The sequence below is a fragment of the Panthera onca genome, chromosome C1, assembly GCF_046562875.1.
Source record: "Panthera onca isolate mPanOnc1 chromosome C1, mPanOnc1 haplotype 2, whole genome shotgun sequence".
In the NCBI taxonomy this organism is placed as follows: domain Eukaryota; kingdom Metazoa; phylum Chordata; class Mammalia; order Carnivora; family Felidae; genus Panthera; species Panthera onca.
The window spans coordinates 7,419,973-7,447,506 of NC_138346.1; the positions used below are offsets into that span (position 1 = coordinate 7,419,973).

General features: G+C 42.4%; 1 protein-coding gene across 12 annotated transcripts in view; it reads right to left on the minus strand.

Moving 5' to 3' along the window:
* Positions 1 to 896: 896 nt before the first annotated feature.
* The window catches only part of GIGYF2 (GRB10 interacting GYF protein 2), a 146,987-nt gene continuing 120,349 nt past the window's right edge, over positions 897 to 27,534 (minus strand). For 9 of the 12 annotated variants that reach the window (XM_060624170.3, XM_060624166.3, XM_060624167.3 and 6 more), the window contains 8 exons: positions 25,379 to 25,615; positions 17,326 to 17,448; positions 14,092 to 14,298; positions 13,757 to 13,962; positions 12,205 to 12,359; positions 10,422 to 10,645; positions 7,564 to 7,711; positions 897 to 2,740 (listed from right to left, as the gene is read on the minus strand). In XM_060624170.3, the coding sequence (XP_060480153.3) occupies positions 2,673 to 2,740; positions 7,564 to 7,711; positions 10,422 to 10,645; positions 12,205 to 12,359; positions 13,757 to 13,962; positions 14,092 to 14,298; positions 17,326 to 17,448; positions 25,379 to 25,615 (1,368 nt within the window). In that variant the 3' untranslated portion in view covers positions 897 to 2,672. Of the gene's footprint in view, positions 2,741 to 7,563; positions 7,733 to 10,421; positions 10,646 to 12,204; positions 12,360 to 13,756; positions 13,963 to 14,091; positions 14,299 to 17,325; positions 17,449 to 25,378; positions 25,616 to 27,534 lie in introns of those variants that run through there. The other 3 variants (XM_078450773.2, XM_078450774.2, XM_060624172.3) reach the window with 3 other exon arrangements.

Consider the following 27,534-nt stretch of genomic DNA (forward strand, 5'->3'; position numbering starts at 1 on the left):
TTGTCCCGGCTGACATCTTACCGCGATCAGAGGAGACCCCATGCGAGAACTGCCCAGCTAAGCCCTTCCCCCAAATTGTGACTCTTAAAATGGCCAACAAAATGAGGGGGTTGTTGTAAATAAGTCTGAGGTAAGTTGTTATGCAGCAACAGTAACGAGAACACCAACTATCTGGGGGGAAAGTCTCCATAATAAAACTGTCTTGTCTGGGTATGTTTTTCAAACATCCAAATTAAAATAAGTAAAAGCAAACCACGCACAAAACAAATACTTTAAAACTCAGAAAGAGTTACGTTAATTTGCAAATAAGTTTACAGGAAGGGATATAATGTGGTGGTTGGAAGGGAGTGAACAGATGAGAATGTGAAAAGGAGCAGGACTGAAACAGAAGAACATTTCTGGGGAAGAGTGGCTTGTTTCCACTAAGTGGGAAATTCCTCAAGTAGAAGCAAGGTTCTTGGTTAAATGGAATGTTCCATGATGAAAATGACTTTGCTCCCCCAAATGTACCTACCCCACCCCAAATGTTTGTGTTCTATTTATTTTTATTTTCTCTCAACAAGCACACGGTGGAGTCTAGTTTGGAAGGTGTGGGCAGGCTCTGGAAGGCACATTCAGGGGTGTGTGTCTGTGGTGTGAGGGCAGGAGACGACCCACAAGTCAGCAGAAAGGGACAGTGAAAGGGAGTAAAGACATTTGGTCAAACTTACCCGTGTTTATCGTGACCTCTACGTTCGCAAATACAGAACCAGCCAGTGTTCCATAACCTGGCAGGAAAAGTCAGGGCTGCTTCGGTGTCTCGGGTGCTCACGCGCCTGGAGCTTCTCCACGGTGCCAAGAAAACAGTTTAGCGCAAAACTGAGCCTTGACAAAGGTGAGTACACGAGGTGTGCTCAGACAGAATACCACCACGTTTTATTTAAGTTCTTTTTTATTTTCCTCCACACTGGCAAAAGTTCCGAGGGAGCTTAAAGTTTTGTAAACATTTTAACTATCCCTCTTCCCCACCCCCCACTTTTGAATTTACAAAGCAAAGGAGAGCAGGAGTCCCAAGTTTCAATGGTTCCCCATCTCCTCATGCTATTTGATCCAAAAACTATATACAAGTTTGTAGCAGTCTCTGTATAGTTATTGTACATGTTTGGGAGGGAGGGAGGAAGGCAAGAAGGGATAGGGAGAATGGTGACCCAAAAGAATAAAAATAGAAACCAAATATAATCAGCCAAAACCAAACTGCTCTCAGAGCAACTCCAGCCTTCTTCAGGCAATGATGACAGAAAGAAAAGGTGCTCGACTAGGAGCCACCGAACCACAGCACTTCTCACACAGGGACGGACGGTCCAATGGCTCCAGACCAAAGTGTGATTGGCAATTCCAGGTGATGTTCTGTGGGGGGCTGAGGGAGGCAGGAAGAGTACTTGTTTATAAATAGGGCTTGAATACGTCTGTAACTGAAGTGAAGGGGTATTAGGAGGCCATGATCAGAAGCCAAAGCCAGGCTTCTCTCCCCCATTCTCTCCCATCCCCTCCACCCCACTGCATTCTCCTGTGTAGTGGTTTCCATGGATGAAGGTCTTAAAGATGGTCAGGTTTTGTATGTTTTCTTTTCGGAAAAGGCAAGCAACTTGCCATTCCAGAATCTTTAAACAGAACCTTTTGGGGCCACAGCAAGACACACACGCAATGCTCTGAGGAACCAGATGAAATTCCGGGCTTTTATCAGAAGCAAAAGTTTATCCCTATCCAAAATGAAATTATACAAATTCATACATATGGTAAAGATCCTAGCTGCCTCTTAAACGAGACAAATTTTCAGCAGAAAGGCCCAAAACAAACTGGTCCTAGTCCTCTGAAGTAAAAATATTTATGGGAAAAAATCAGTTTTTGTAAGAAAGGAAAAATTAAGAATAAGTTCTTCTCCCAGGCCATAGAGTTTCCTTTGTCCAATCAGGTTGGAGTATGCCAAGGGAGAAGTCAGCTTGCTTGGAAGTCACTACCTAATGAAGAAAAACATGAATCCTTTCTCCGAAAGGATGCTCAGAAAGAACAGGCGAGGGGTGTGCAACATCAAACCAATCCAATCTAAACTCCACCCCACTCAGGGCCTCTTTGATGCAATCCCAGAGTTAACAGTGGCAATGCAACCTTCAGACTGGGGGTGCTCTGACTGTCTTGTTGGACACTCAAGTCACAGTTCATGGCATTGTGTGGCTGGTCAATGTCTGTTACCATTAACTCTCTTCACGATTGCACCAGTTAGACCCCTTGCTCTTACGGGGAGTTAAAAAGAAGAAAAAGAAAATAGGAGGGAAAAAAGTGACATAAGAAAGTAAATAGCTATTGGCAGATCCCAACACACTTTCTGGGACACAGTAGATGAAATCACGGCACAGTAAACAGGTGCTGCCCAAAATCAGCCTTGTTGGGGAGGAATCCCCACTGCCACCCCCAAGACACAGGGTCCAGTCCACTTATCTAGTCTGAGATGCTCACCAACAAAAACAATTTAAAGAATCTTGGACACAAAGGGCTAGAAGAAAAAGCCTGAGATGATCGGTTCTGTGACTTGTTGCAGAGTGATAAAGAGTAAATGGTGAGTAAGTGTTGTGTCCAAAGGTGGAGAATCCATGGTCAGCAGAGAGGAGAAGGAAGGCCAGTCCACTGGCAGGTGCTCAGTAGTCATCCAAAGTCTCGATTTCACCCATATTGAGTCGCTCTGATGAAGCATTGACTGAAAACCCTGCCGGAAAAAATTGGCAATGAGTGACCACACCCGAACAACCATGGGGCTTGAATTCCCATCAGTGGGCTGGAAGAGAAGTCTCTCGTGTTTTAGCTTGCCATAGGGATACTAAAGAAAGGAAGGAGAAAGAAGAATGAAGGTCGGAGAGTGGTATTCTGCCCCTGCAGTGAGAGATTCTTTATTTTTTATTTTTTTTTAATTTTTTTTTTTAACGTTTATTTATTTTTGAGACAGAGAGAGACAGAGCATGAACGGGGGAGGGTCAGAGAGAGAGGGAGACACAGAATCTGAAACAGGCTCCAGGCTCTGAGCGGTCAGCACAGAGCCCGACGCGGGGCTCGAACTCATGGACCGTGAGATCATGACCTGAGCCGAAGTCGGCCGCTCAACCGACTGAGCCACCCAGTCACCCCTAGAGATATTCTTTATTTTTATTTACTCCTCAGGGTTCTGGTATAATTTAATTAGGGAGGGAAAAAATGAATTACGAACTAGTGCCTTAGCAATTCCTGAGAACAATCTGAATGTAAGCATGTGTTAAGGCCAAGTCAGGGGGGCTGGCGGGGAAAGTTCATTCAGGATGGGCACTTTAATAGAGATGTGGGCAGAGGGGAGAGAGAGAATAATATATGCCAAATACTTTGTAACTACCTGACCAGAAGACTGTGAATTCTAAGTGGGATAGATATTACTTCAGTCCCACTGGCTATTGGGAATACTTTTTCCCCCTCAATGGCTCAAAAACTTTTTCAAAGTTTTGGCCAAGAGCTTTTGCCATTCGAGGATAGGAGGCTTCAGGCAAGATCCACTACATGATCCTGTGAGCCCTGAGAGTAGAGAGCACAAAAAGATGACAGTGCTTGCAAAGGAAGGGATTTCAGTTAGCCATATGGATTAACCAAAATGGAATCTGGTTTAGAGAAAGTAATATTAGTACCACCATCGAAGGCAACGATCAGTACTCACAAACACTACCAACGTTTGAAAACCTAATCCCTTCAGCCACACATATGTAATTTTTCTATAAACTTCATAACCAGAGATAGACAAAGTATTATTAACAGGGCTTCTTTGGAACAAGGGACTCCCAAAAAGCTTTCAGTTCATCTACCCTAAATGAAATCTGTTCAATCTGTTTCAGCTCTTATTTGAGTATCAAAAAGTAAACTCTCCTACGTGAAAGCAGTTAGTTGTTAACATTACTTGAGTGTTCTGCCCCCTTTTTTCTTTAATGTTCAAGTTTTCAAACAAAGACACATTTTATGTATTTTTTTAATGTTTGTTTGTTTATGACAGAGAGAGACAGAACCCGAGTGGGGGAGGGAGCGGGAGACAGAGAGAGCGGGAGACACAGGATCCGAAGCAGGCTCCAGCCTCTGAGCTGTCAGCACAGAGCCTGATGCGGGGCTCCGACCCACAAACCGCAAGATCACGACCTGAGCTGAAGTCCGACGCTTAACCAACTGCACCATAACAGTGCCCCAAACAAAGACACATTTTAAATGTATGGATAATAGGGGCACCAGGGTAGCAGTGTCACGTAAGCGTCCGACTTTGGATCAGGTCATGATCTCACGGTTCATAGGTCTGAGCCCCACATCAGGCTCTGTGCTGACAGTGTAGAGCCTGCTTGGGATATTCTCTGTCTCTCTCTGTCTCTGTCTCTCTCTGCCCTTCCCCCACTCACACTCTCTCTCTCTCAAAATAAATTAACTTTTAAAAAAAATAATAAAAAAGGCTCACATAATAAAAATAGCTTAATTATACTATATTCTTGACTCAAAATATCAAGATTTGATATTCCTCAAGAGGAAGAGACAGAGAGGGAGAGCAAGAGGGAGAGTGAGCGAGGAAGCTGTGGTACAAGCTGCTTACAAGGCCTAAGACTACAAGGGGTTAGGGCTCCAAACCCCAACCGTAGTTCTACCCATCAACTGTGTTCCCACAGCCCACAAGACTTTTGTCTTGAAAATAACAAAAGGCTTAGTGTCCCTATTTGAAAGTAACAGTTTAATTAGGTAACTATAAAAACTTAAAGACCAGACAGCTTATGAAATGAGCTATGACTCTATTCTGAAGCAGGTTTTTGACTTCACATGTATCTCAAGAACAGATGAACCGTGATAAAAACAATGAGCTACATGCGATAAAAGTGGAAACGTAATAAAAACACAAACTAAATTAATTTTAATCATGTGAAGACGGAAAAAAAAGTGGGCCAAAAAAAAGTTCCTTACTTATTAATCGACAATATGTCAATTACTGGGCTAAGTTTTTAGCAGACATGGTTTCATTTACTGGTCACAAAACCCAGCACAATGGGCAACACAAAGGAGGATGTAAGCCCACTATGCCTAGTTCTAAAGACTACACTCTGTTAGGATCAGAACAAATGACTACCTCTCACTCGCATGACTTCTTTAAGGTCTGAGAGATCTTTTTCTTTTTTTTTTTTTTTTTTAATGTTTATTTTTGAGAGAGAGAGTGTGTGTGAGAGCAGGAAAGGGACAGAGAGGGAGGGAGACAGAGGATCCGAAGCAGGCTCTATACTGACAGCAGAGAGCCCGATGTGGGGCTCAAACTCACAAATGCTGAAATCATGACCTGAGCAGAAGTCGGATGCATAACCTACTGAGCCACCCAGGCACCCCTGAGCGACTGTTCTTATAAGGGAAGTATGACTGGGGGGAAATGCCGTTGTGTGTGAAACTTATCATATCCAAATAATGGATACTGGTTCACAAGGGCACCCTTCTATTTTAGAAGCAAAGTTCTCTTTTGATCAGTGACTACTTTCTCAATGGATAATTCTGGACCAAATTAGAACCTGTCTATGGGTTACTGTGACTGATGGACATTTATTAATCTTTCTCAATCTGTAAACCAATTAAGACATGTAACAATTAAAATAGTAATAAACAGAAATGAGAAGGTAAGGGACAGAAATTAGTAATTATCAGAAGCATTTTCAGAGAGAAATTTAAATGAGCAGAAATTTTCATTAAAAGGTACAAGCCCACACAAATGAGTCTTCTCAATACTCTGTTGAACGTTTTATTTCCCTTATATATATTTTTTCTTCCCCTTCAAGATAAATCGATTCCTTAAACTCTATTCCTAAAATAATCTCTCATTCTCCTGAAGGGAGTTTTAAGTCCCTTTCTTTCTGGGGTCTGTAAGAGGGATGGGGTCAGACTGAATATTTAATTCAAAGAGCTTTACCTCCTTTTCAGAAGAATCTTTTCTCTGACAGCCTACCCTTCGAGAGCCACAGCTAAAGAGCAATAAATAAGGTCTCCTTAGGTAGAGCCCACATCCAGAATTTCAGGAACACTTTTAAATCTATATTCACCCACTTCTGTCAAAACTGGATGAGATGTGAGACTGTTCCATCCATTCTTAACATAAATTTCTGAGACAGGCAGAAGAAAACAGCGTTTCACCAGACCTCTCTGTTTCCAAGCCAGCTTTCAGGCCTCAGTTCCAAAGGACAATCCACAAAGGTAGGTTTTTATTACTGACATTTTGTTTTTCTCCAGGGCAGGAAACTGCGCAGGGAAGGCAGGGACCCTGAGGGCAGAGGAGGATGGCAATCCACCGCTTACTGTGTTTGCGGCTCACAGGGGCATCACCACCTGATGTCACCCTGGACCCGCCCAACACACTTCAACAACCACATCCTTACTCCATAAGCCTCCTCCATTTTCCAGGGCTCATCCTTTCAGCAAATGGCAACACCACCCATCCTGCTGCCCAAACCCTTCCATTCCCCTTGTCCAGCCAATTCTGTCCCCTAAGTTTCTGAAATCCATCTAACTCCTCTCCATCTACTGCCAAGACCCTATTCCAGGCCACCAGGACCTTTCACCTGGTCTATAGTGCAGCCTAATTAGTCTGTCTCCTGCCTGGGCCAACATCCCAACCTGCTATCTTTGCCAATATAATCATTCTATTCCAGAAAGCATGGCTTTTAATAGCCTATTTTACATTCATTAAAAAAAAGAGAGAGAGAGAATCATCTTAATTTCATCATAGCCTGTGAGGGTGTTAGGCCTATTTAAGAAACACAAGGGGCCTGCATCAACTTTGTCTAGATGGTTTATTATTCCAGAAACACTAATGCCTGTCCTTCCTGCCAGTCTTTCAAAGCCCCAGTTCTGGTGTCACCATTCCCATGAAGCTGTCCTAGCAAGAAGATTCTGGTTCTCAATGCTAGACAAGAATAGTTGTGGCCAACGGAAGAGTGGGAAGGAAACAGGCCTCCTGTGAAATCCCAGCCCTACTGCTGAACAGCTATGTGACTTTAGAAAATGTTCTAAATCCTCTGGGCCTTGATTTACTCACCGGTAAACTGGAAACATGACCTGGGAAGGCAGAATGACTCTGAAAATTGGATATACATACATACATAATGGATATCGACAAATACTAGCTGTTTGAATACCTGATTGGATTTATGGTCAGCTTCTCACAAATCAGCATTTAAATTTTTACAACTTTTACTTTTCTCCATTAGCATTATCTTCCAACTAAATTAAAAGGTCTTTTAGGAAAATTCATATTAAATATGAAATTTAAGGCTTCAAAGTTTACAGCACCAGACAATGTAAGTAAATACTTTTCATATTCCCTAGAGCACGCAAGGCGTAGCTCTTACACTGATGTGCCGAGTAAATATTACTTAATTTAAGCTGGTTTAAAAAATTAATTTTATATAAGAAATATTTCCCTTTATGAAAAACATTCCATCATGGGACTCAATGATACTGCTATAACCTGCACACCCCAACACCCAGCTGAGACTTTAGGCCTTTGCTCACCTAATAAACTGGGATCTGCTCGGACCATCTTCTGCTTTTTCTTCTTCTTGCCACTTTGTACGGCCTCAAAATTGGATTGTTGGTTGTTGCTTTGATTGGTCTGAAATACTGAATGGAGTGCACTGTGATTCATTCCCCACACAGAGTCCTGTGAAACAAGATGTCACGACTGAGGTTACACAGTGGACACAAGTGTGGTCCCCTCTAAGAAAATGGTTGATTTGCCCTTACCTTATCAGGTACGAGACTAAAAACAGAAAGCCTATCGTGGATTCTGGTAATAGGGAAAGCAAGAGGAATTCACTGGGCCACTCTTTCCCTTCACTTAGATTCAGACATCCCAAAAGGCCTGTCCTGGTAACTCCGGGTATCCACCCCACCGTGGCAACACGTGCGTCAAAACGTCGCTGGTATACGAGGAGTCTGTACCATCCACCAGGAAACCAAATACACGGCAAACAACCAAACAGACTTCTGTACTCCAGCAATTTACAGCACAGTACAAGGTCCCTTTGTCTCTGAGCCCCAGGACAGCGAGGACAGGCTGCAGGCTAGCTGGCAGCCTGTTACCAAACAAAATTAGTATCATGTATTTTATTCCCATTGGCAATCCTAGAAGAGATCTGGTCCCCAAATGTTATCCATACACTTTCTACCAACTAGTTAAACTGTGAAACAGTCTATAAGCCATTCACACTTCCCCGTTGCTCTTACTAGAGCAATTCCATTTTAAACTGGGATCTGATTCAATGAGCTAGTGGAAGGCACAGGTGGCGGCAGTGGCAGGGGAAGAGTGGAGAGAGTGCGGTGAAAGGACAAGCCCGGCTATGTGCACATGTGCACGCACAAGAGGCCTCCACCTTCCAATTTAGGCACACGGCGACGCCATCTCACAAATGCAAAGAGCGGTCTGTATTGCTACACAACATCTTCCCTTCTGATTCCTCATTTTTCCTTGTGTTGTTCATGTTTATACCTCTCACTTTCCTTCACTTGATCCCCGTTAGCCCATCTACCGAAATGGATTGTAAACGCCTTGTACTTCACTGTTATCTTTTATACGGTGAATATATGTAATGACTGATACGAAATGACCGATAACAAACATAATCTCTAACACAATTACAGGACTAAAGAACACGAATATTCTTAAGCTCTCCACGAGCCTTGCCAGCTCATCTTTCATAAAACTTGTATAACTGATCCTCATTATTCACAGATTCCAGATTTGCAAATTCACTCACTGGCTATAGTTTATTTGTAACCCCAAAATCAAAACTTGCAATGCTTTTATGGTTATTCTGAATATGCAAATGTACAGAGCAGTGAAAACTCTGCCTTGCCTGAGGAACACATTTCCAGCTGAGGTGGAACAGGGCAGTAAGCTGCCTTCTTGTCTTAGCTCCCATACTGTGAACAAGTATCTTTTTCAGCCTATTTAGTGTCATGATTTTCACATTTTTATGCTTGTTGGTGCTTTATGCTGTCACTGTTTGCAATGACCCCACGTTTAAGGTGCTGTCTGGTGTTCCTCAGTGCAAGAAGGCTGTGCCACACCTTATGGAGAAAATACACTTGTTAGATAAGCGTTATTCAGGCATGAGCTCTTATGCTGCTGGCCATGAGTGCAATGTTAAGGAATTAACAATATATTAAATAAGGCATCTTTAAACAGAAACACGCATAAAACAAGGTTACATATTGATCGGCTGACAAAAATGTTGTGACCAGAGGTTCACAGAAACCTAACTGGGTGTTTCCCCTGGAGCAACAGGTTCACTCTCCGCTAATTCAGTGTGAGTGGCGATCTACAAAACAGAACTACCACGAATAATGAGAACTGACTGTACTTTTACATCCCCATCAACAACACATGAACGTCTGACATGCTACAGTAGTGTCAATATTGGGTCCAGTGGATCCTACGCACTGGAGATTTAACATTTGTAGGTGTTAACTATTCAAAAAATTTATGGGTCTATGACAAATTGGAATCTGCAATTTGAGGAAGATGTATGCACCACGGAGAATGGAATCGAGAACGATTATATGTGCTATTTGGGAAATTTGCAAAAAGTCTCTGGATATGTAATTTGAAATTATCAAGTCTACCACATTTCTTCTTAAGTGTATTTATTTAATCGAGAGACAGAGACAGAGAGAGAGAGAGAGAAAGAAAGAGAAAGGGAATGAGCAGGGGTGGGGCAGAGAGAGAAAGAATCCCAAGTAGGCTCTGTGCTGCCAGGGAGGAGCCCAACGTGGGGCTCGATCCCATGAAGCACAAGATCATGACCTGAGCCGAAATCCAGAGTCGGACGATGGACCCAGGTGCCCCAAATCTACCACATTTTAAAAAGCTACGGTATAAAAATGGTATCTTTTGGGGCACCTAGGTAGCTCAGTCAGTTAAGTGTTTGACTTCGGCTCAGGTCACGGTGTCACAGTTCGTGAGTTGGAGCCCACACCGGACTCTCTGCTATCAGTGCAGAGCCCACTTTGGATCCTCTGTCTCCCCTCTCTCTCTGCCCCTCCTCCGCTTGCATGCATGCTCGCTCTCTCTCTCAAAATAAACATTTTTAAAAAATGGTATCTTTGGGGCACCTGGGTGGCTTGGTCAGTCAAGCGTCCAACTTCAGCTCAGCTCATGATCTCACAGCTCGTGAGTTCAAGCCCTGCGTCGGGCCATGTGCTGACAGCTCGGAGCCTGGAGCCCGTTTCGGATTCTGTGTCTCCCTCTCTCTCTGCCCCTCACCCACTCGCATTCTGCCTCTGTCTCTCTCAAAAATAAACAAACATTAAAACAAAAAATTTTTAACTCACTCTCAGGAGCACCATACAAACTACTGCCTCATTCATACCTGCTGCTGCTGCTGCTGCTGTTGCTGCTGCTGCTGCTGCTGCTGTTGCTGCTGCTGCTGCTGCTGCTGCTGCTGCCGTTGGTTGGCTTTCTGTTTGGCACGGCGCTCGAGGAACTGCTTGGCAAACTCCTTGGCCTCAGATGTATCTCCTAGATAGGCCCTAATATAATCATGGACCTCATAAGGAGATTCTACTTCTTTCAGGAAAGAAACAAATGTGGGAACTGCAACATGAGAGGGGAGAAGACATAAAAAGTAACAATGAAATATCACAGGCAAGAAATCAGTTTGTTTTTAATATACTGTCACACCTACGACCAACTCAATCATGTAAACTTGAAAGGTAAGCAGCTACTGTGTTAAATATTCTTTAATCTACTGAGGAAAAAAAAAAAAAAGCCCACTGTCATTGCAATGACCAAAATTATCTCAAATAGCATCAAGTCCAACAAAGACACATCATGCATGCTTAGTTTCACTAAATGTTACTTTAGTAAAAACTAAATGTTATATTGATTGAAAAAACTGCTTGCCTAAGAAGTCACCCGGAAATTCATTTTTTCTTTCCTTAAATCCAATCAATTATTTATTAAGTGCTATGATGTGTGTCGGGCACCGTGACAGATAACTAAAAATACAACCACACCCCCCGGGAACTTTCACTTCATGGAGATACCATTTGTTTAGAAAGGAATCAAATGGAGCGTTGCAAGCAGTGTGGTGCAGGAGAAAAAGCACAAGTGTCAGAATTAGACAGACATGGGTTGAAAACCTGACTCTGAAATTTGCTCGCTGTGTGACCTTGATGAATTACTTAACCATTCTGAGCCTCTGTTTCCTAATTTATAAAATGGGGATAATATCACCTACATTGTAAAGGTACCTTATGAAATTATTGCAAAAATTAAATAACTGGAATAACATATGTTAACTGCTAGAAAGTGCCTAGCACATGACAGGTGCTTAATGAATGGTAGCCATTACTATTATTTACTATTGTTTTCCCTGGTTCTTTCAGACCATTAGATATTGTTAACGATGATGCAAAGGAACGCTTCTGTTCCTTTACTGTTCTGTTTTTAAAACATCCTTGGTTTTAGTAGTTAAGATACTGGAGATAGACTAGTTCAACGTAGCCTATCAGTTACAGGAATCCCTTCCACACCAAGCTGGTCTCTGGTTCAAACAATTGAGGGTAGGGGCAAGGACTCATTTCCATCTAAGGCAGATGATTCTCTTCTGTGATCAACTAACACTTAGAAAGTTTTCTTCAAATTGCCCTCAAACCTTTTCACTTCCACTCACTGGTCCTAGTTTCATCCAGCACAAAATGAGTCTACTCGCTCTGTCACACAATTCCCACCCCTGCCGCCAAAGGCAGGAAGGGAAAGTTCTCACATCACTTCAGGCTTTTCTCGCCCAGGATAACCTTTGTCTCCACCATGAGTTACATTCCTATGGACGTGGACTGGCTGGCATGTCCCCCACAAAATGACCCATATGGAACCGTGACCTTCTCTGTCCTGTACATCGTAAGACAGCCTGACAATAGTACTTATTTTTTGGCAACCACTGATAACCTATTTGAGTACAGTATTACAGGACTTTTCTCGCAAGTAGTGTTTACAATACTATGAAAGAGTCAAGTTCTTACGGTAGGTACAGGATCTGACCTCCATTACCTTTCACCTCCTGAGTTTTGGCCCATTATTCCAATTGGCAAACCTTTTGGGGGCTCCTACGCTGCCATTCCACATGCTGGGTTTCCCTCCCCAATTCTTACCATCCAAGTTATTTGCCGTATTAAGGGCATGAAGCATCTGTTCACACCACTGGGTAAATCCATCTTGGGCTTTATTTACTCCCTGAAAGAGCTTCAGCAACTTTTCTTCTTCTTCTACTTTCTTATTCTGCCGGTTAGACACACCTACAGATTTACTAAAGCAAAACAATAGGGCGATATTATATTCCCAGAAACTGTTACTATATGATTATACTACAACACCATAAATAATGTCTTGGCAACACTGGATGGCTGTCCAGTAATCCAACGCTTGGCTCCAAAAACGAAGAAAAACATAAAACAAAAAAACCCCATACTTCAAATGGATTGGGGGCCAGGGGGACTCAACACCTGCTTACAACCTAGCCTCAGCTAATACATTCTGATTTGTGAATATAGGGCGCCTTGCCACAAAAATGGTTAAATTATTCCTATGTGTCTTTTGGTAAGTTTTTAAATTTTGCTAAGCCTCAGTTTACTCATCTGTAAAATGGTACTAATACTTCTTTGGATTATAAGGAAAAAAGATATTGTATGTCAAGGCCTAGAGCACAGTGCCTGGCAAAGATGCTCAATAAACTGACAGTTGTTTAGAGTCCTAGTCTTAATATGTGAGACCCTCAAACGAGAAGAGACAATCTGACAACACTACCATTTATTAAGTAGTCACTATGTGCCAGGCACTTCACTAACTACTTCGTGTGCATTCATTTAATCTGTACAACCACGCCCATGAAATCGTTATTATCATCTTCATTTTACAGATGAGGGAACTGAGGCTCAAAGAGGTTCCCTCTTGCCCAAGGTCACACAGCTAATAAGTGGTAGTGCTGGGATTTGATTCATGTATTTATCATTAAAACCCATGCTCATCCAAGAACACCGTATACTGAGGAAAGAAAGACAAAGGTGAAATGTCATTAATTTACCATAAAAATAAATAGGTTTAAGGTCATTAGAGAGGTGTTTATAATACTCCCTACACTCTAACTAACTTAAAAATATACATTTAGGAAAAAATGCTAAGATCTAGAGAATATCTTGGAGAAATGTTCAACGACAACAAAAAATACTCTATTCCTCGGGATGTCTGGGTGGCTCAGTCAGTTGAGTGTCCGACTTTGGCTCAGGTCATGATCTCACAGTTTGTGAGATCAAAATTCCCATATCGGGCTCTTCACTGACAGTGTGGAGCCTGCTTGGGATTCTTTCTCTCTCTTTGCCCCTCACTGACTAATACTTTCTCTCTCTCTCTCAAAACAAATAAACTTTATATATATACTACTCCTAATATTTATTAAGTGGTTACCAAGTGACAGGCAATGGACTAAGTGCCCAGCAATACAAAGAGCCCCTAGACATAACACAGATATGTTTCCATGGGGAAGAAAGCAGTCACCAAACTACAGCCTTCCATGCTTGGACATGGATGAAAACAAGCAAAAACTGAAGAGCTACCTTTTCACGCCCACCCAATATCCCCACTCCACACACGCCCCTCCCCATCCCCCAACCCTCCGAAGAGCATAGGTGTGATCATTTTGAGCCCTACCTGAGACTGGCGTTGTTTTTATTTTTATTTGTAGAATTCCTAGGTCCCACCTCTTTCACTGCATCATCCCAGAATCCCATGTTGGAGTTTTTAGTGTCTGCATTACTCCAGATACTACTGACTAGGTCAGACGCCCACTGATTAGGGGGACCAGTATTTATAGAGCCCCAAACAGAATTCCCAATGCTGGTGTGCAAGTTGGAATGCTGTTAAGGAAGAAGAGACAAATGATGTGGTTAACAATACCAAAAAGATAAAAAGAGAGTCCACAAACGTTCGAAAAGGTCACTTCTAACGCCAATCCACACCACGCGTGCTCAGGAAGCCGGACCCACCGTATTGTTCCGGGCTCTGTTTGGTTGCTGGTGCTGCTGCTGCTGCTGTTGCTTCTGCATCTGCCTGGCTTCTTCCTGCTGTATCTCTAGAAGAGACTTCGCAGTACCTGCAGGTTTGCTGACATTCCCCCAACCTGAGAGTTTTTGCTGCTGCTGCTGCTGCTGCTGCTGGAGAGCTTTCATCAATTCCCTCTGCTGCCGCCTTTGCTGTTGCACAAAGATAGGAGCTAGCTTAAGACTCTGGATTTTAAAATACTAGTTACAAATATCCAGTGTGGTAAATGGAATGCAAATACATAACAGCTGTACAAAATTAAGCGCCTGACAGGGTTAACTACTTTGCTTCAAATAAAGATGTAAGCTACCAGAGGTACTGAAAGGAGAATAAAAAGATCAAATGCAGAATTCCTTCTTAAAAATTAAGTAGGACTTTTGGTTAAGTATAGAAATGAAAATCATATGAACTTCCTAAAGCCCTACCAAAATGACAGGAAAAAAATAATAAAATACACAGATACATACACATACATACGTATATGTGTGTGTATATATATGTATGTATGTATGCACATATACATATATGTATACAGATGCTTTTAAAAAGCATAAACCCATAAGGACAAAAACAACAAAACAGATTTTACAAGCTGAAAAGCAGGGGTGCCCGTCCCTCTCTCTGCTCCCCACCCCCCGACATGAGTGCGCATGCACTCTCTCTCTCAAAATAAATAAATAAACTTTAAAAAAAAAAAAAAAGGAAAGAAAAAAACTCGCAGGTCTTTAAAAAAAGAAAGAAAGAAAAAAGAAAAGCAAATAATGACACCCAATGTAACAGACCCAGTAAACTGAAACCTAAGTAAATGAAGCTCAGAAACAGGCTAATTCATCTAGAAAGCTCAGGAATTAAAAGTGTGGGTAACAGAGGAAAACCTGCCTGAAAATCTGTAAAAAGTAGCAGTTAAGATCCCAGCTGCCTCTGCAATGCGATGTAAGTGGGCAGCTCTCAGAAAACGGAAAAGTTCCTCTTTCGAGAGGCTGAGCCAGATTGGTAGGTTATTCTGTGGGGAAGCTGACCTAGCACAAAAGGATACACCTATAAAATACAAATAGATGGGAGGACTCCCCCAACAGAACAGCCCTGCGAGAGATCACTGCGGCAAAGCCCACCGAAGTCTTGTGTATGCCAGAATCTCTAATCCTAAATATAAATAAACAGCTCAGGACCGATTTGACATAAGCTTCTAAAATGAAAGCCAAAGATCAAATTAAAAAAAAGAAAAGAAAAAAAAAGAAATTCAGTGGAAACACAAACAAGGGAAAATGGGCACAAGCTAGCTTTTTTAAAAGGTATCAGTAAGTAATTTTAGAAAGGTAAGAAGTAAATTCAATGAAAAAAAAAAGAGGCTATAAAAAGAAACACTTTCAGAACAAAATACTCAGGGAAATTTGAAATAAGATCACATACATTACAGCTCAACAGAAGGACTGAAACGGAAGATAAAGGAAATGCTCCCATCAAAAAAGATAAAAAGACAGGTTAAAAATGAGAGAGAAATTATGAGAAAAAAAAACCAGTCCAGGAGGGCAACATACAAATGGTAAGAATTTGAGAAAGAAAATAGAACAAGCTGTGCAGCAAACCAAGAGCACCCAGATTTGAACAGGATGGGGGGGGGGGGGGGGGGGGGCGGGGAGGCATGCAAAGGGTACCTCCAGGAAAGAATGAAATACAATTATCCTAGGTTTACCTACATGAGAAATATCTACTGAGTAGCATTTTATACCTCTTGAAGAGTGTGAAAAAGTAACAGTTCAAAGAGAATTAATCAAATGAAAACACAAATAAGGCAACCATTAACTTCTGACTGACTGAATGATGAACGAGTCCCAGGATTCCAACTCTGATGACCACTATTATTTTTTCATTCAGCAGAGACCAAAGATACTGGAACAGTTTCTAGTCTTAAAGAGAGTAGATCTATTCTGCTCTGCATCTACTTGTTGGTAACTTTTTAGAAAATAAATTATTTTACAGGAAGTGGTCCTTCTTTTTTTACAGGGTGGGAAAGAAGGTAATTTTTAAGATGAAGTAAGTTTCACCTACTGGATAAGGTCAAGCACTCTACATGGTGAGTATGTATAGACAACTCCCCCTTCTCTGTGTACCCACGGCCTTCAGTGAACCACACCCCCCAGATCCAAAAATGACGACTGCTCTGCCTCAAGTCATATCCACGAAAAGCACTTTCTTCAAGACTCTGCTACTCCTGCCATCTTTTCAGAGGCCTCCCTAGATCACATGACCTAAAACGAGGCACTCAATTGCTACCACCACCAATTTTTCTCCATCTCCCTTCAACCCGAAGGCAAGCTTTATAAAAGCAGAGAATTTTGTCTGTTTTAGAATCAGCTAAACTCACCTACAACTGAGTAGGTGTCAGCAAATATGTGATGGATAAACGGACGAATGGATGAATTAATACGGTACCTAATAGCATGCTGAACCAAACCATTTTCTTATTCATTTTCTCTTCTGTCAAGAACTGTATTCTTCCCTTTCCTCCCTTTACTTCACTCTTTTGTATCCGTCTTATCCTAATGATGAACTATAGGATATAGACTCACAAGTAGAGAGACTTTATTTCTGTCATATTTAAATTTTTCTAGGCTAGTCAGAAAACCCAGTATCCTTAAAGAGATGTATTCTGCATTCTAAAAATCTAATTTGTAAGAAACATATCTATATAAAACTCACCCATAATTATGAAAACTCCACGTACTTTTATTTATGAGCTACTTCCTCAAGAACATTCACATTACCTAATCTTTTTTAAATGCTTATTTATTTTAAGAGAGCAAGTGAGCATGAGCAGGGGAGGGGTGTAGAGAGAGAATCCCAAGCAGGCTCCGCACTGTCAGAGCAGAGCCCGCCTCAGAGCTCGATCCCATGAACTGTGAGATCACGATCTGAGCCAAAATCAAGAGTTGGACGCTTAACCAACTGAGCCACCCAGGTGCCCCTCATGTTACCTAATCTTAATGTTATTCCTATCAGCAACCTCACAGTTGCCGGAGTCACCAAATTCTAGACTAGCTAAAGAGCTTAATGATGAACATCCAATTCAGACACACGGCGACTATGACAATAATCATGATCTTTACTAACCACTCACCTATAATGCACCCCAGCTATTCTGGAACACTGACTAGAGCACTTTTACTTTTAAAACGTACCTCTTCTCGAAGCTGCCGTTCTCGTTCCTCTTCTAGTTTTTGGATTTCAGCCAATGACAGCGTTGCCTGGGACTGACATGCTGTTGTATTGGACTGCTGGCCCCACGTGGAAGAAGAGGGAAGCTAACAAAAAGGAAGGCAGAAGAGTTCATGAGGAAATGTGGACAGGAAACAAAGAGGCAAGACTGCATTATATACAGGCAGGGAATTCATGTTTCCTTCAACTCCACTTAAACATTTAACTCAAAATTCCATCCTGCAATCCTTGTGCATATTAGAATTCTCCCAGTTTGCTTTTGAAACTTTTGTCACTACTCTAAACCTCAGATTATTTTAGAACTTAAAATATACATGGTACACTTTTATCTACCATTTCGGACTGCAAATTTGTTACACCTGGCACTAATATATATATACAACAATATACAGATATAACGAGTAAGGAGTAAAACAAAACAACCACTACATTTTTAATCCATGGGGGCAATGAAGGACATGATATGCTACTTTTAGTGAAAAGCTGAAAGACAATATTTCTGAAGAAAAAGCTGAGGTGGGGAGCTCCCAGAAGATGCCAGGCATAGTTCTTAATCAGTATTTTATAAAAGTGAATCACTGTTAACCAGGCTGTAGCTTCTAGTCATGAGCCCTAGGCCGTTTTTAATAAATAATTCTATTTTTCCTATCCTTTAAAATCACTGACTAAAATAGAGTGTAAATATTTTTTGGGTCCAGAAGACTTTAATGTTCTCAAATGCTTGATTATTTTAAGGGAATCTCTTGGTTGTGTGGGCCAAAAAAACACACACTTTAATTTTGAGACATCTTGTGGCTCTTAACAAACAAACAAAAATAACAAAAACCAAATCTAACTAGACTTAGAATATGTTTAATAAAAATCATACAAACAAAACGCCCAAAAAGCGCAAAGAAGAATGGCTCTATAGCAGAAATCTCTGCAACCTGGAGCTGGTGGAATAAGGACGCAGTTTAAGCTGTCACTGATATTGCCAAACAGCTCTCGGAAGGAGTACCTTCAGCACTACAGAATACCATCGGTCCTGAACGTTTACGTCTGGGGCTGATAGAGGAGGTAGCAGGGGCATTTCTCTCAAAATACACCCCTGCTGTAACGGGGGAGAAGCGAGGAGGGAAGCTAAGAGAGAAAGACTGGGGACTAGGTGGGCAACATTAAGCACAAACGAACTCGTATTACCCACAGGAAATGACATATTGGAAGGCACTATCAAGATCAAATGAGGCAGCAGATCTCAAACACAACAGCAGCATTCGGGAGGGCCTGTGAAAATGCAGATGCCCTGGCCCCACATTCGATGAATCAGAAGATCCAAAGGTGAGGCCAGAGAATTTGTATGTTTTGAATTCTGATGCATTCAGCCAGTAACGCCCAAAGCTATCTCAAATCCCAGATGTGTCACCCCAGCGTACCCTAGGAACCAATCCCCAGCCCTCTTCAGAGCCTCAGTCAGCACAGGAAGAGATGCACTCTCCCTCCACAAGATGGCCTGTTCCCCCTTCCGGCACCTCCGAGTTCCTTCCCACCGCTGCGCCAAAATACGCTTCACTGTACTCTATGCTCCCGACTCACAGGTCTGCTCTGTGGACTAATGGAGAACAAAGCCGTCTTCTTCACATGACAGACAAATGTCTGCAGATCCCTATCATTTTCTTTAAGTCTTATTTGCGCATAGGAAATGATATCCCATCGCTCCGTCAACACTGCCTCAGGTCATTTTCCAACTCAACCGATGTCCTGTACTGCCCACTCAGAGAACTACAGTTTATCAATCATACTTTTCAGAACAACTCACTCCCAAATCAGAAACAACTAATAGGGAGTTCAGCACATTCTTTATCACCTGAATGCCTCGTATCTTTCACTGAGGTAAGAAAATTTACTATTTTTTTCTGCCATGATATTGCTACCTTACTTTCCAGCACTGTACTTTATTTTGAAAAATAACCATTACACCTCTGCTAGGATAGTACAAAGTGCTCTGCAGACCCTCTCCCCAGCAAAATGGGTGAAAGTTGCTTTTCAAAAAATTACTTAAAGCCTCTGGAAGTGAACATACAGGAATACGAAGAAACAGGTCTTCAAGAAAACCTGGTAAAACTCGGTAAGAACTGAGAGTCTGCGGTACTTGCACCGAGATCCGTCCACTCTCTCCTGACTCCCAGCTCAGCCAGACAGAAGCACCACTCCAGATGAGCGTAGCTCAGAACACAGGCCCCCTGTCCCTGTCAAGCGCCAGTTGGTGGGCCAGCTTCTTACAAAGAGCACAACACCAGCATGTCCCCTCCTGGCTACAGCTACCTGCTGCAAAGGCGAAGGCACCGGCAAGGACAGCTGGGGGGGGGGGGGGGGCTTCTTATGCCCAGCCCCCAACTTGTGGAATGGAAACTCCCTTGAGTACAGTGCCACCAGGGCTACTAGGGTCCTGAGTGCCACTGCCCTGACTCAAAAGGCTACCATACCACCGGCAGAGCCAAGCCAAGCAAAATCGAGGCCGCTGTCCCTCCCCCAAGGGCTCAATTCCTAAGCAGAGTACCACTTAGAAAAGCACACCACTGTCACCAGCGCCAGAGCTGTGACTCATACTTTTGCCTTGGGGTGGAGGTGAGAGGAACAGATGGGAATATGCAGAGTTCCGGACCTCTTCCTAAAGGAACGGAGTTTATTCGTAACAGACTGCGGAGAATGAAAAGTCCAAGCCAAAGGGCGCTTTTAAGAACAGTGGAGGCTGGGTGAAAGGCAACCGGGAGGAGATCAGTAGATTTACTGGACATGCACAGGTTAAACTGCGGGCCCCTACTCTGTCTCAGGGAACCAAGGAAATTGCCGAAAGAGGTTCTCCTGGGGTCAGAAACAATCTCAAAAATAGACCTCAGGAAGTGTCTCTTCAAAGAAGCCTGAATTTCACTGGATCAGTTGGTGAAGCAATCTACGCCCCAGGGCACTTCTGAGAACAGGAAAGCAATGCAGGTAGCAATCAGTGGAGGTTAACAGTTAGACAAAGCTACAGACAAAGCTAGAAAAAGATAATCAAAGAGTCCTGCCAAAACCAGGGATCCCAGAGTGACCATGGGCATGCCTGAGGAGCAGCAGCAGATTTCCATCCACCCTGTTGGGGAGGCAGTGAGAGACTGGGACGTCACTAAATTAATTCAGTCAGGCACAAAACAATGATGGGGCTTGCAGGACCAGTAAACAGAGTTCCTACAACATATTATCAAAAACAAGTCCAGTTTCCAACAAAATAATATGAGAACTGTAAAGCGACAAGAAAGAATGGCCTATACGCCAGGAAAGAAGCTGGCAACCACCTACAAAAGTGACCAGATGTCAGATTTAACAAAAACATCCAAGTTTTATAAATACGTTCAGAGAACTAAACAAAACCTTGACTGAAGTGGTAAAGGAAGGCATGATGACAATGTCAAAACAAAGAATAGCAATAAAGTGATAAAGATTATTTCTAGACCAGAAGGAAATCCTGGAGTTTGAAAGCCGGGTAACTAAAATGAGAAATCGCTAGAGGAACTAAAAGTATATCTGAACTGGTCAAAGAAATTAATGAAATTTGCAGATCAACAGAGATCACACAATCCAAAAAACCGACTGAAAGAAAGAAGAGAAACGAAGACAGCCTGAGAGAAATGGGAAACATCACTGAGCACACCAACATGTGCACAATACAAGTAGCAGGAGAGGAGAGAAAGGAGCAGAAAAAGTATCTGAAGAAACCATGGCTGAAATTTATTTTAAAACATTAATTTATACATCCAGGAAGCTTAACTATAACAAGATAAACACAGAGATCCATAATTAGACATTACTATGGTAAAAATGCTGAAAGCCAAAAAGGAGAAAATCTTAGGGGGTCTGGGTGGCTCAGTCAGTTGAGCATCGACTCTAGATTTTGGTTCAGTCGTGGGATCGAGCCTTGCACTGCTCCCCCCCGCCCCACCCCGCCCCCAAGCTGTGTGTGGAGCTTGCTTGGAATTCTCTCTCCCTCTCTCTGTCTGGCCCTCCCCTGCTCACTCACACATGTGAGTTATTTAAGAACATAGAATAGAATAGAATAGAATAGAATAGAATAGAATAGAATAGAATAGGGATGCCTCTGCCTTTAAAAAATAAAGACATCATTACTTCAATATTCCACTTTCAAAAACAGACCAATTAGGTGGAGATCAACAAGCAACTAGGTGACACTATAATAACCAATTGGACCTGAAAGACATCTATATCTAACACCCGAGCCAGCAACAGTAGAATATACATTCTTCTCAAAGAAAGATCTCCAGGATACATCTAATGAAGGTAAAACCTAAGACATAATATCAACTTCAATAATTCATTTAAAGGGAAAAACAGCAGTGCCTGGCTGGCTCAGTCAGTAGAGTGACTCTTGATCTCAGGGTCATGAGTTCAAGCCCCACATTGGGTATGGAGCCTACTTAAAATACAAACATAAAGTAAAATAAAATAAAAATAAAAACATAAAGTATGTTCTCTGATCACAATGAATGAGAAATAAGTAACAAAAAAGAAATTCTGGAAACTCACAAATCAGTAGAAATTAAACAAAACACTTCTACATAACCAAGGAGTCCCAGAACAAATCAAAACTTATGGGTAGCACCTAAACCATACTTAGAGGGAAATTTCTAACTGCAAATGACCATCTGAACAAGATGTCACATCAATAAACTAACCTGCTACACCTTAAAATACTAGAAAAAGAGAGGAAATTAAACTTAAAGCAAGCAGAAAAAAATAATAAAATTAGAGAAGTTAAACAGATATAATAGGAACAGGTCAGTAGAATCAAAGGCTGGTTCTTTAAAAAGATCAACAAAATTAACTTAGTTCGACTGTCCAAGAAAAGAGAGAAGACTCAAATTATTACAATCAGGAAAGAAAGAAGGACCTCACTGCTGATCTTAAAGAAACAAAAAGGGATATAAAGGAATACCAACACCAGCTGTCTGCCACTCAGATAACCCAGATGAAGATGACAGATTCCTATAAAACTATAAACTATGGGGCTGCCCAGGTGGCTCAGTCAATTAAGTGTCAACTCAATTTCGGCTCAGGTTGTGATCTTACAGTTTGTGAGTTCAAGCCCCACGTCCAGCTCTGCACTGACAGCACAGAGCCTGCTGGGGATTCTCTCTCTTTCCCTCTCTCTCTCTCTCTGCCCACTCCTACCCCCCACCCCACTTGCACTGTCTTTCTCTCTTTCTCAGAATAAACTTAAATAAAAAGATTGTAAAGATGCAAACTACCAAAAACTTACTCAAGAAGAAACAGACAAGCTAAATAGACCTGTTAAGAAGCAAATATATAGAATTAGTAATCAAACAACTATCCACAAAAAAAAACCTAGGCCAAATGGTTTAACTGCCGAATTCTACAGAACATTTAAAGAAGTAATACCACTTCTTCACAAACTCTCCCAGAGTACAGAAGAGGAAACATTTCTCAACTCATTTTTCAGGGCCAGTATTGCTCGACATCATTAGTCATCAGAGAAATGCAAACCAAAACCACAATGAGATATCATGTCACACCTACAAGAATGGCTATAATCAAAAAGTCAGATAATAAGGATTAATGAGGATGTGGAGATATGTGAATCCCCATATACTGCTGGTGGTAATGGAAAATGGTGCAGCCACTTTGGAAAATAGTCTGGTAGTTCCACAAACCATCAAATCTAGTTCTCTTATGACCCAGCAATTCCACTCCTAGGTATATACAACTACATAAAAGCTCGCCCGTGAATATTGATTTATAGCAGCAATACTCACAACAGCCAAAAGATAGAAACCTCTCAAATGTCCATCAACTGATGAATACAAATGCAGGATGTCCATACCATGGAATATTATTCAACCATAAAAAGGAATGAAGTACTGAGCCGTACTACAGTGTAAGTGAACCTTGAAACCATTACGCTAATTGAATGAAGTCAGTCACAAAAGAACGTAGATTATATGATTCCATGTATTTCAAATGTCTAGAACAGGCAAACCTATAAAGAGAGAAAGTAAGTTAGGGGTAACTTTGGGCTGGGAGAATAGGGAGTAGGGTGTGACCGCCAAAGGATTTTTGGAGGAGGGGCCTAGGGTGGTATTGAAAATGTTAAAGTCCACTGTGGTAATGGTTGCACTTATCTGTGAATATACTAAAACTACTGAATTGTATACTTTGGTTTAATTATATGGTATGTGAGCTGTATCTCAATAAAACCATCTTTAAAAAACCTTTTTCAGGAGAGCCTTTAGCCATTCCTCATAACTGAATCTCAAATTCTTTATCTTCGTGCAGAATGTTGATCTATAAAATATTGGAAGATAGCAAGCCAAAGCCAGACACACAACAGATACAGTCAGAGAAGTCAGAGATCTGGAGGTTACCCGTGACTTTTCTTCCCCCTCAGCCCCACCTTCTTATCAGTCACCATATTCTATGACGTGGCCTCCAGGCCCTGAAGACACAGACATATGGGTTCTAATACAGGGCTCTGCTCTCGCTCCTGCACATTTTTACTCTGGTAAAACACAGGTATCCACACCTAAGCTTTTAAGCGTGGCTGTGAAGATGAAATGATGTCATGTACGGAAAGCTGGCGTCCAGTGCTTGGCACAAAGCAAGCACTCGATAATCGGTGCTATCTTCAATTCCTCCTTTCCAATCCCATTATTGCCGCCTTCTCCTTCCGCACTGCTCCATCAGCCCCTTGCAATCACTCTGCTGACCTCGTTTTGCTCCTTCCAAATTCATCTTCCACTTAGATTTGCTCCTGCACATCTGACGGTGCTATTTCCTAGCTGAAAACACTCGAGTGGCCCACTCTGTTTTACACGCCTTTAAGTCCCGGTTCTCTAATAGAGCATATACGAGCCACGGTGACCGGGACCCTGCCCACGCTTCTCTCACACCTCACTCTCCAACAACAGTAACCACTTTCTAAATTCCCCCCGAAGTACCACAGTGTTTCTGAACTTCATTCCTCTGCTCACCCCAGGTCTTCTCGCTCAAAAACCCCCTCCATTCTCCAAACTGCCTGTTGGGCTTTTTCTTTTTTTTTTTTTTAAATTTTCCCTCCCTAATACCTCAGTTTAAAAGTTATCATTTTCTAGCAAGTCTTTCCCAACTTCCCATGTGGACAGTGGCTCTCACATTTTAGTAAGCATCAGAACTCCTGGAGGCTTTGTTTGAACATAGATTGCTGCATCCCACCCCAAGAGGTTCTGGAGTGGGTCTCCTGAGTATCTGCATTCCTAACAAATTCCCAGGGGCTCATACTCTGAGAACCGCTGCCTGATGCCATCTCTCTCATTACGCTCACTACTCTGCATTCGAGTGTCCCATTCCTATGTCTTTCTCCTGTGAACCCCTGAAGACAGAACACACTAAACCACACTGCTAACCACAGACCCCGTGTAAAGTTATGTGGGCCCTGCCACAAAGCTGTCCCTCTCTCCCAATTACTCTCACTCCATCACTCGTGCCACAACTTTATGGTCACCAAAGGCTTCCTCTCTAGGAGCCTCCCCAGATCTCCCTCTGTGCCTCATTTCCAGAAGGTCACCAAGTCTTGCTGGCTGCTATTAAGCTGGCTGCTATTAAGAGGGAGAGGGGGAGGGGGAGGGGGAGGGGGAGGGGGAGGGGGGGGAGGAGATGGGAAGAGAATCCTAAGCAGTATCCATGCTCAGCACAGAGCCTGACATAGGGCTTGATCCTACAACCCTGAAATCATGACCTGAGCCGAAATCAAGAGTTAGACGCTCAACCAACTGAGCCACCAAGGCGCCCCTAGAGCATGTGACTTTTGATCTTGGGGTGGCGAGTTCAGGCCCCACACTGGGCATGAAGCTTCCTTAGGGGAAAAACAAAGGAAGCCACAGTGGTAACATTCAGAGTAAACAAAGCACACTGCGCCACTGCTCCTGCCGCTGCTGGCATCCACCTCCGAACACCGGCGAGCAGCGTGTGTGGTGGGCGTCCGGGCTTCACCTTCATTTGCGCCAGCTGCTGCTGCTGCTGTTGCTGCTGCAGCCTCCGGAGGGCCTCTTGCTGCTGCTGCCTCTGGCGCATTAACTCCTTCTGCCGCTGCAGCTCCAGCTCCTTCCTCTTCCGCTCCTCCTCTTCGTGCCGGAGTCGGGCCGCCTCCTCTTCCATTCTCAGCCGGTTCTCCTCTAATCGACGCTGGGCTTCTTCTTCTTCCCGGGCCCATTTTGCAGCCTCCTCCTCCTTCCCAGAAAGAAAAATAAAAGGGAATAAAATTTGTTTAAAAAAAAAAAAAAAAAAAAAGTCCGAATCACTTTTGAAGGCTTTTGTCAAAAAGCTATAGATACACCAGAAAAATCAGGAACTTTGTTTATGATGATGTAAGACAGAAGATTTCTTTTAAAATCTATTTACAATAGCCACAAAAGCCTAGAATGCTCACAGGATAAAATTATAATTTATTTGCTAATTTCGTCATAAAAGAAATGTCACTTTGACCATTTGTAGTAAGTACTGATCTAAGAGATCACCCGCCAACTGTAGCAAAGCTTCTGGCAACTGTTCCTCCGTTAAGGCAGAGTTAGCTTTTCAGGATGCTGAGTTTGAAAACCTACCAGGACCTTGCAAGGACAGATTACCAGGAAAGCCTCACCCAGTTGTGGAACCAGAGCAACCTTACAAGATCATTTAAATTCCATCCCTGAGTCACACCTCTGGAGGTCCCACAGGTCCTTTGGAACATCTCTCCTTGACCTATTGTCCCTCCCTCTACTACTCTGTCCTGTCCTTGGCTCATTTTCCTTCTGCTTCCCTTCTTCAAAGTCATTCCACTATGCCCTCTGGAACGCTCCTCACCTTCCTCCACAGAGTCTGCTTACTGTGCCTACAATGCTGTGTTTTTCCTGATAGCACATTCCCCTTCATTTTCCAAAACTGAAGGCAGATGTCAACTACTCTATGAATGACTTCCCTAGTCTTTAGGAGACAGACTTCCCCTCTGCCTTTTTTCTTTCCTTTTTTTTTTTTTTTTTAAATACCCTTCACGTCCAGCATGGAGCCCAAGGCAAGACTTGAACTGACGACTCTGAGATCAAGACCTGAGCTGAGATCAAGACTTAGACACTTAACCAACTGAACCACCCAGACACCTCCCTGCTCCCCCACCTTTTCATGATCTCCAATTATACCCTGTCCTCCTGTTTGCTCCTATACCACCTGTGTCAATTATTTCTACCTATCCAACAACCATTCCTTTTAGGCGTCTTCCTTATAGACAGAGCCTCTATGTCACCTCAGAGGTCCAAAATGCCAGATTTTGCTTCCAATGTAACTAGAATCATGTGATATGATTTAGGCCAAAGGGATGCCTGCTGGAAGGCTTCTAGAGAAGATATTCTTCTGAAACAAAAGAAGCACAAGAGAAGGGCCATTCCCTTACAGGCTTTCCAAGGATATGGTATACAAAACGCCTAATCGGGACATGAAAAATCTAAAGTTAAAAGTCAACCCACCTAAAAAACAGAGCAGAAGTCTGCAAAGGACGTGGATCCTATGTGACACCTCTGAGTTACTCAAGTCGTAACTGCCTTACTTGACATGTGATCTGTTGTTTAAACTATTTTAATGGGTGATGGGCATTGAGGAGGGCACCTGTTGGGATGAGCACTGGGTGTTGTATGGAAACCAATTTGACAACAAATTATATTTAATAATAAAAAAAACAACTATTTTTAGGTGAATACTTTGGTGTTGCAGCTGATGTATCCTAACTGTGGCATTTATTTCTTGTACAATCATCACCAACATAGCCTGTGAACTTCTGAGGACAGAAACAATTTCTTTAAAAGTTTCACACTCTACCAGAGAAACATGCCCAGTAAGCGGCATACAGTACCTCAACCAAACATGTTAACTGTTAAATGAATAAACCAAATGACAAATCAATACACAATCTACCCTTGAGGCTCTCTACTTCTAATTGTATTTAGGTTGTTCAGAGTTTCAATCCAGAATTTAGCCAAAAGCAGGTTATCTCCAGCTTGCGTCAATCTACACCTAGAAGTGTGGATTGCCCATAGTAATTTCCTTCCAGAGAGTACAGTACGTGGGGACAAGAGTAACTTTACAGCAGAGAAAACAAACAAGCATGGCCGCAGCCAGGT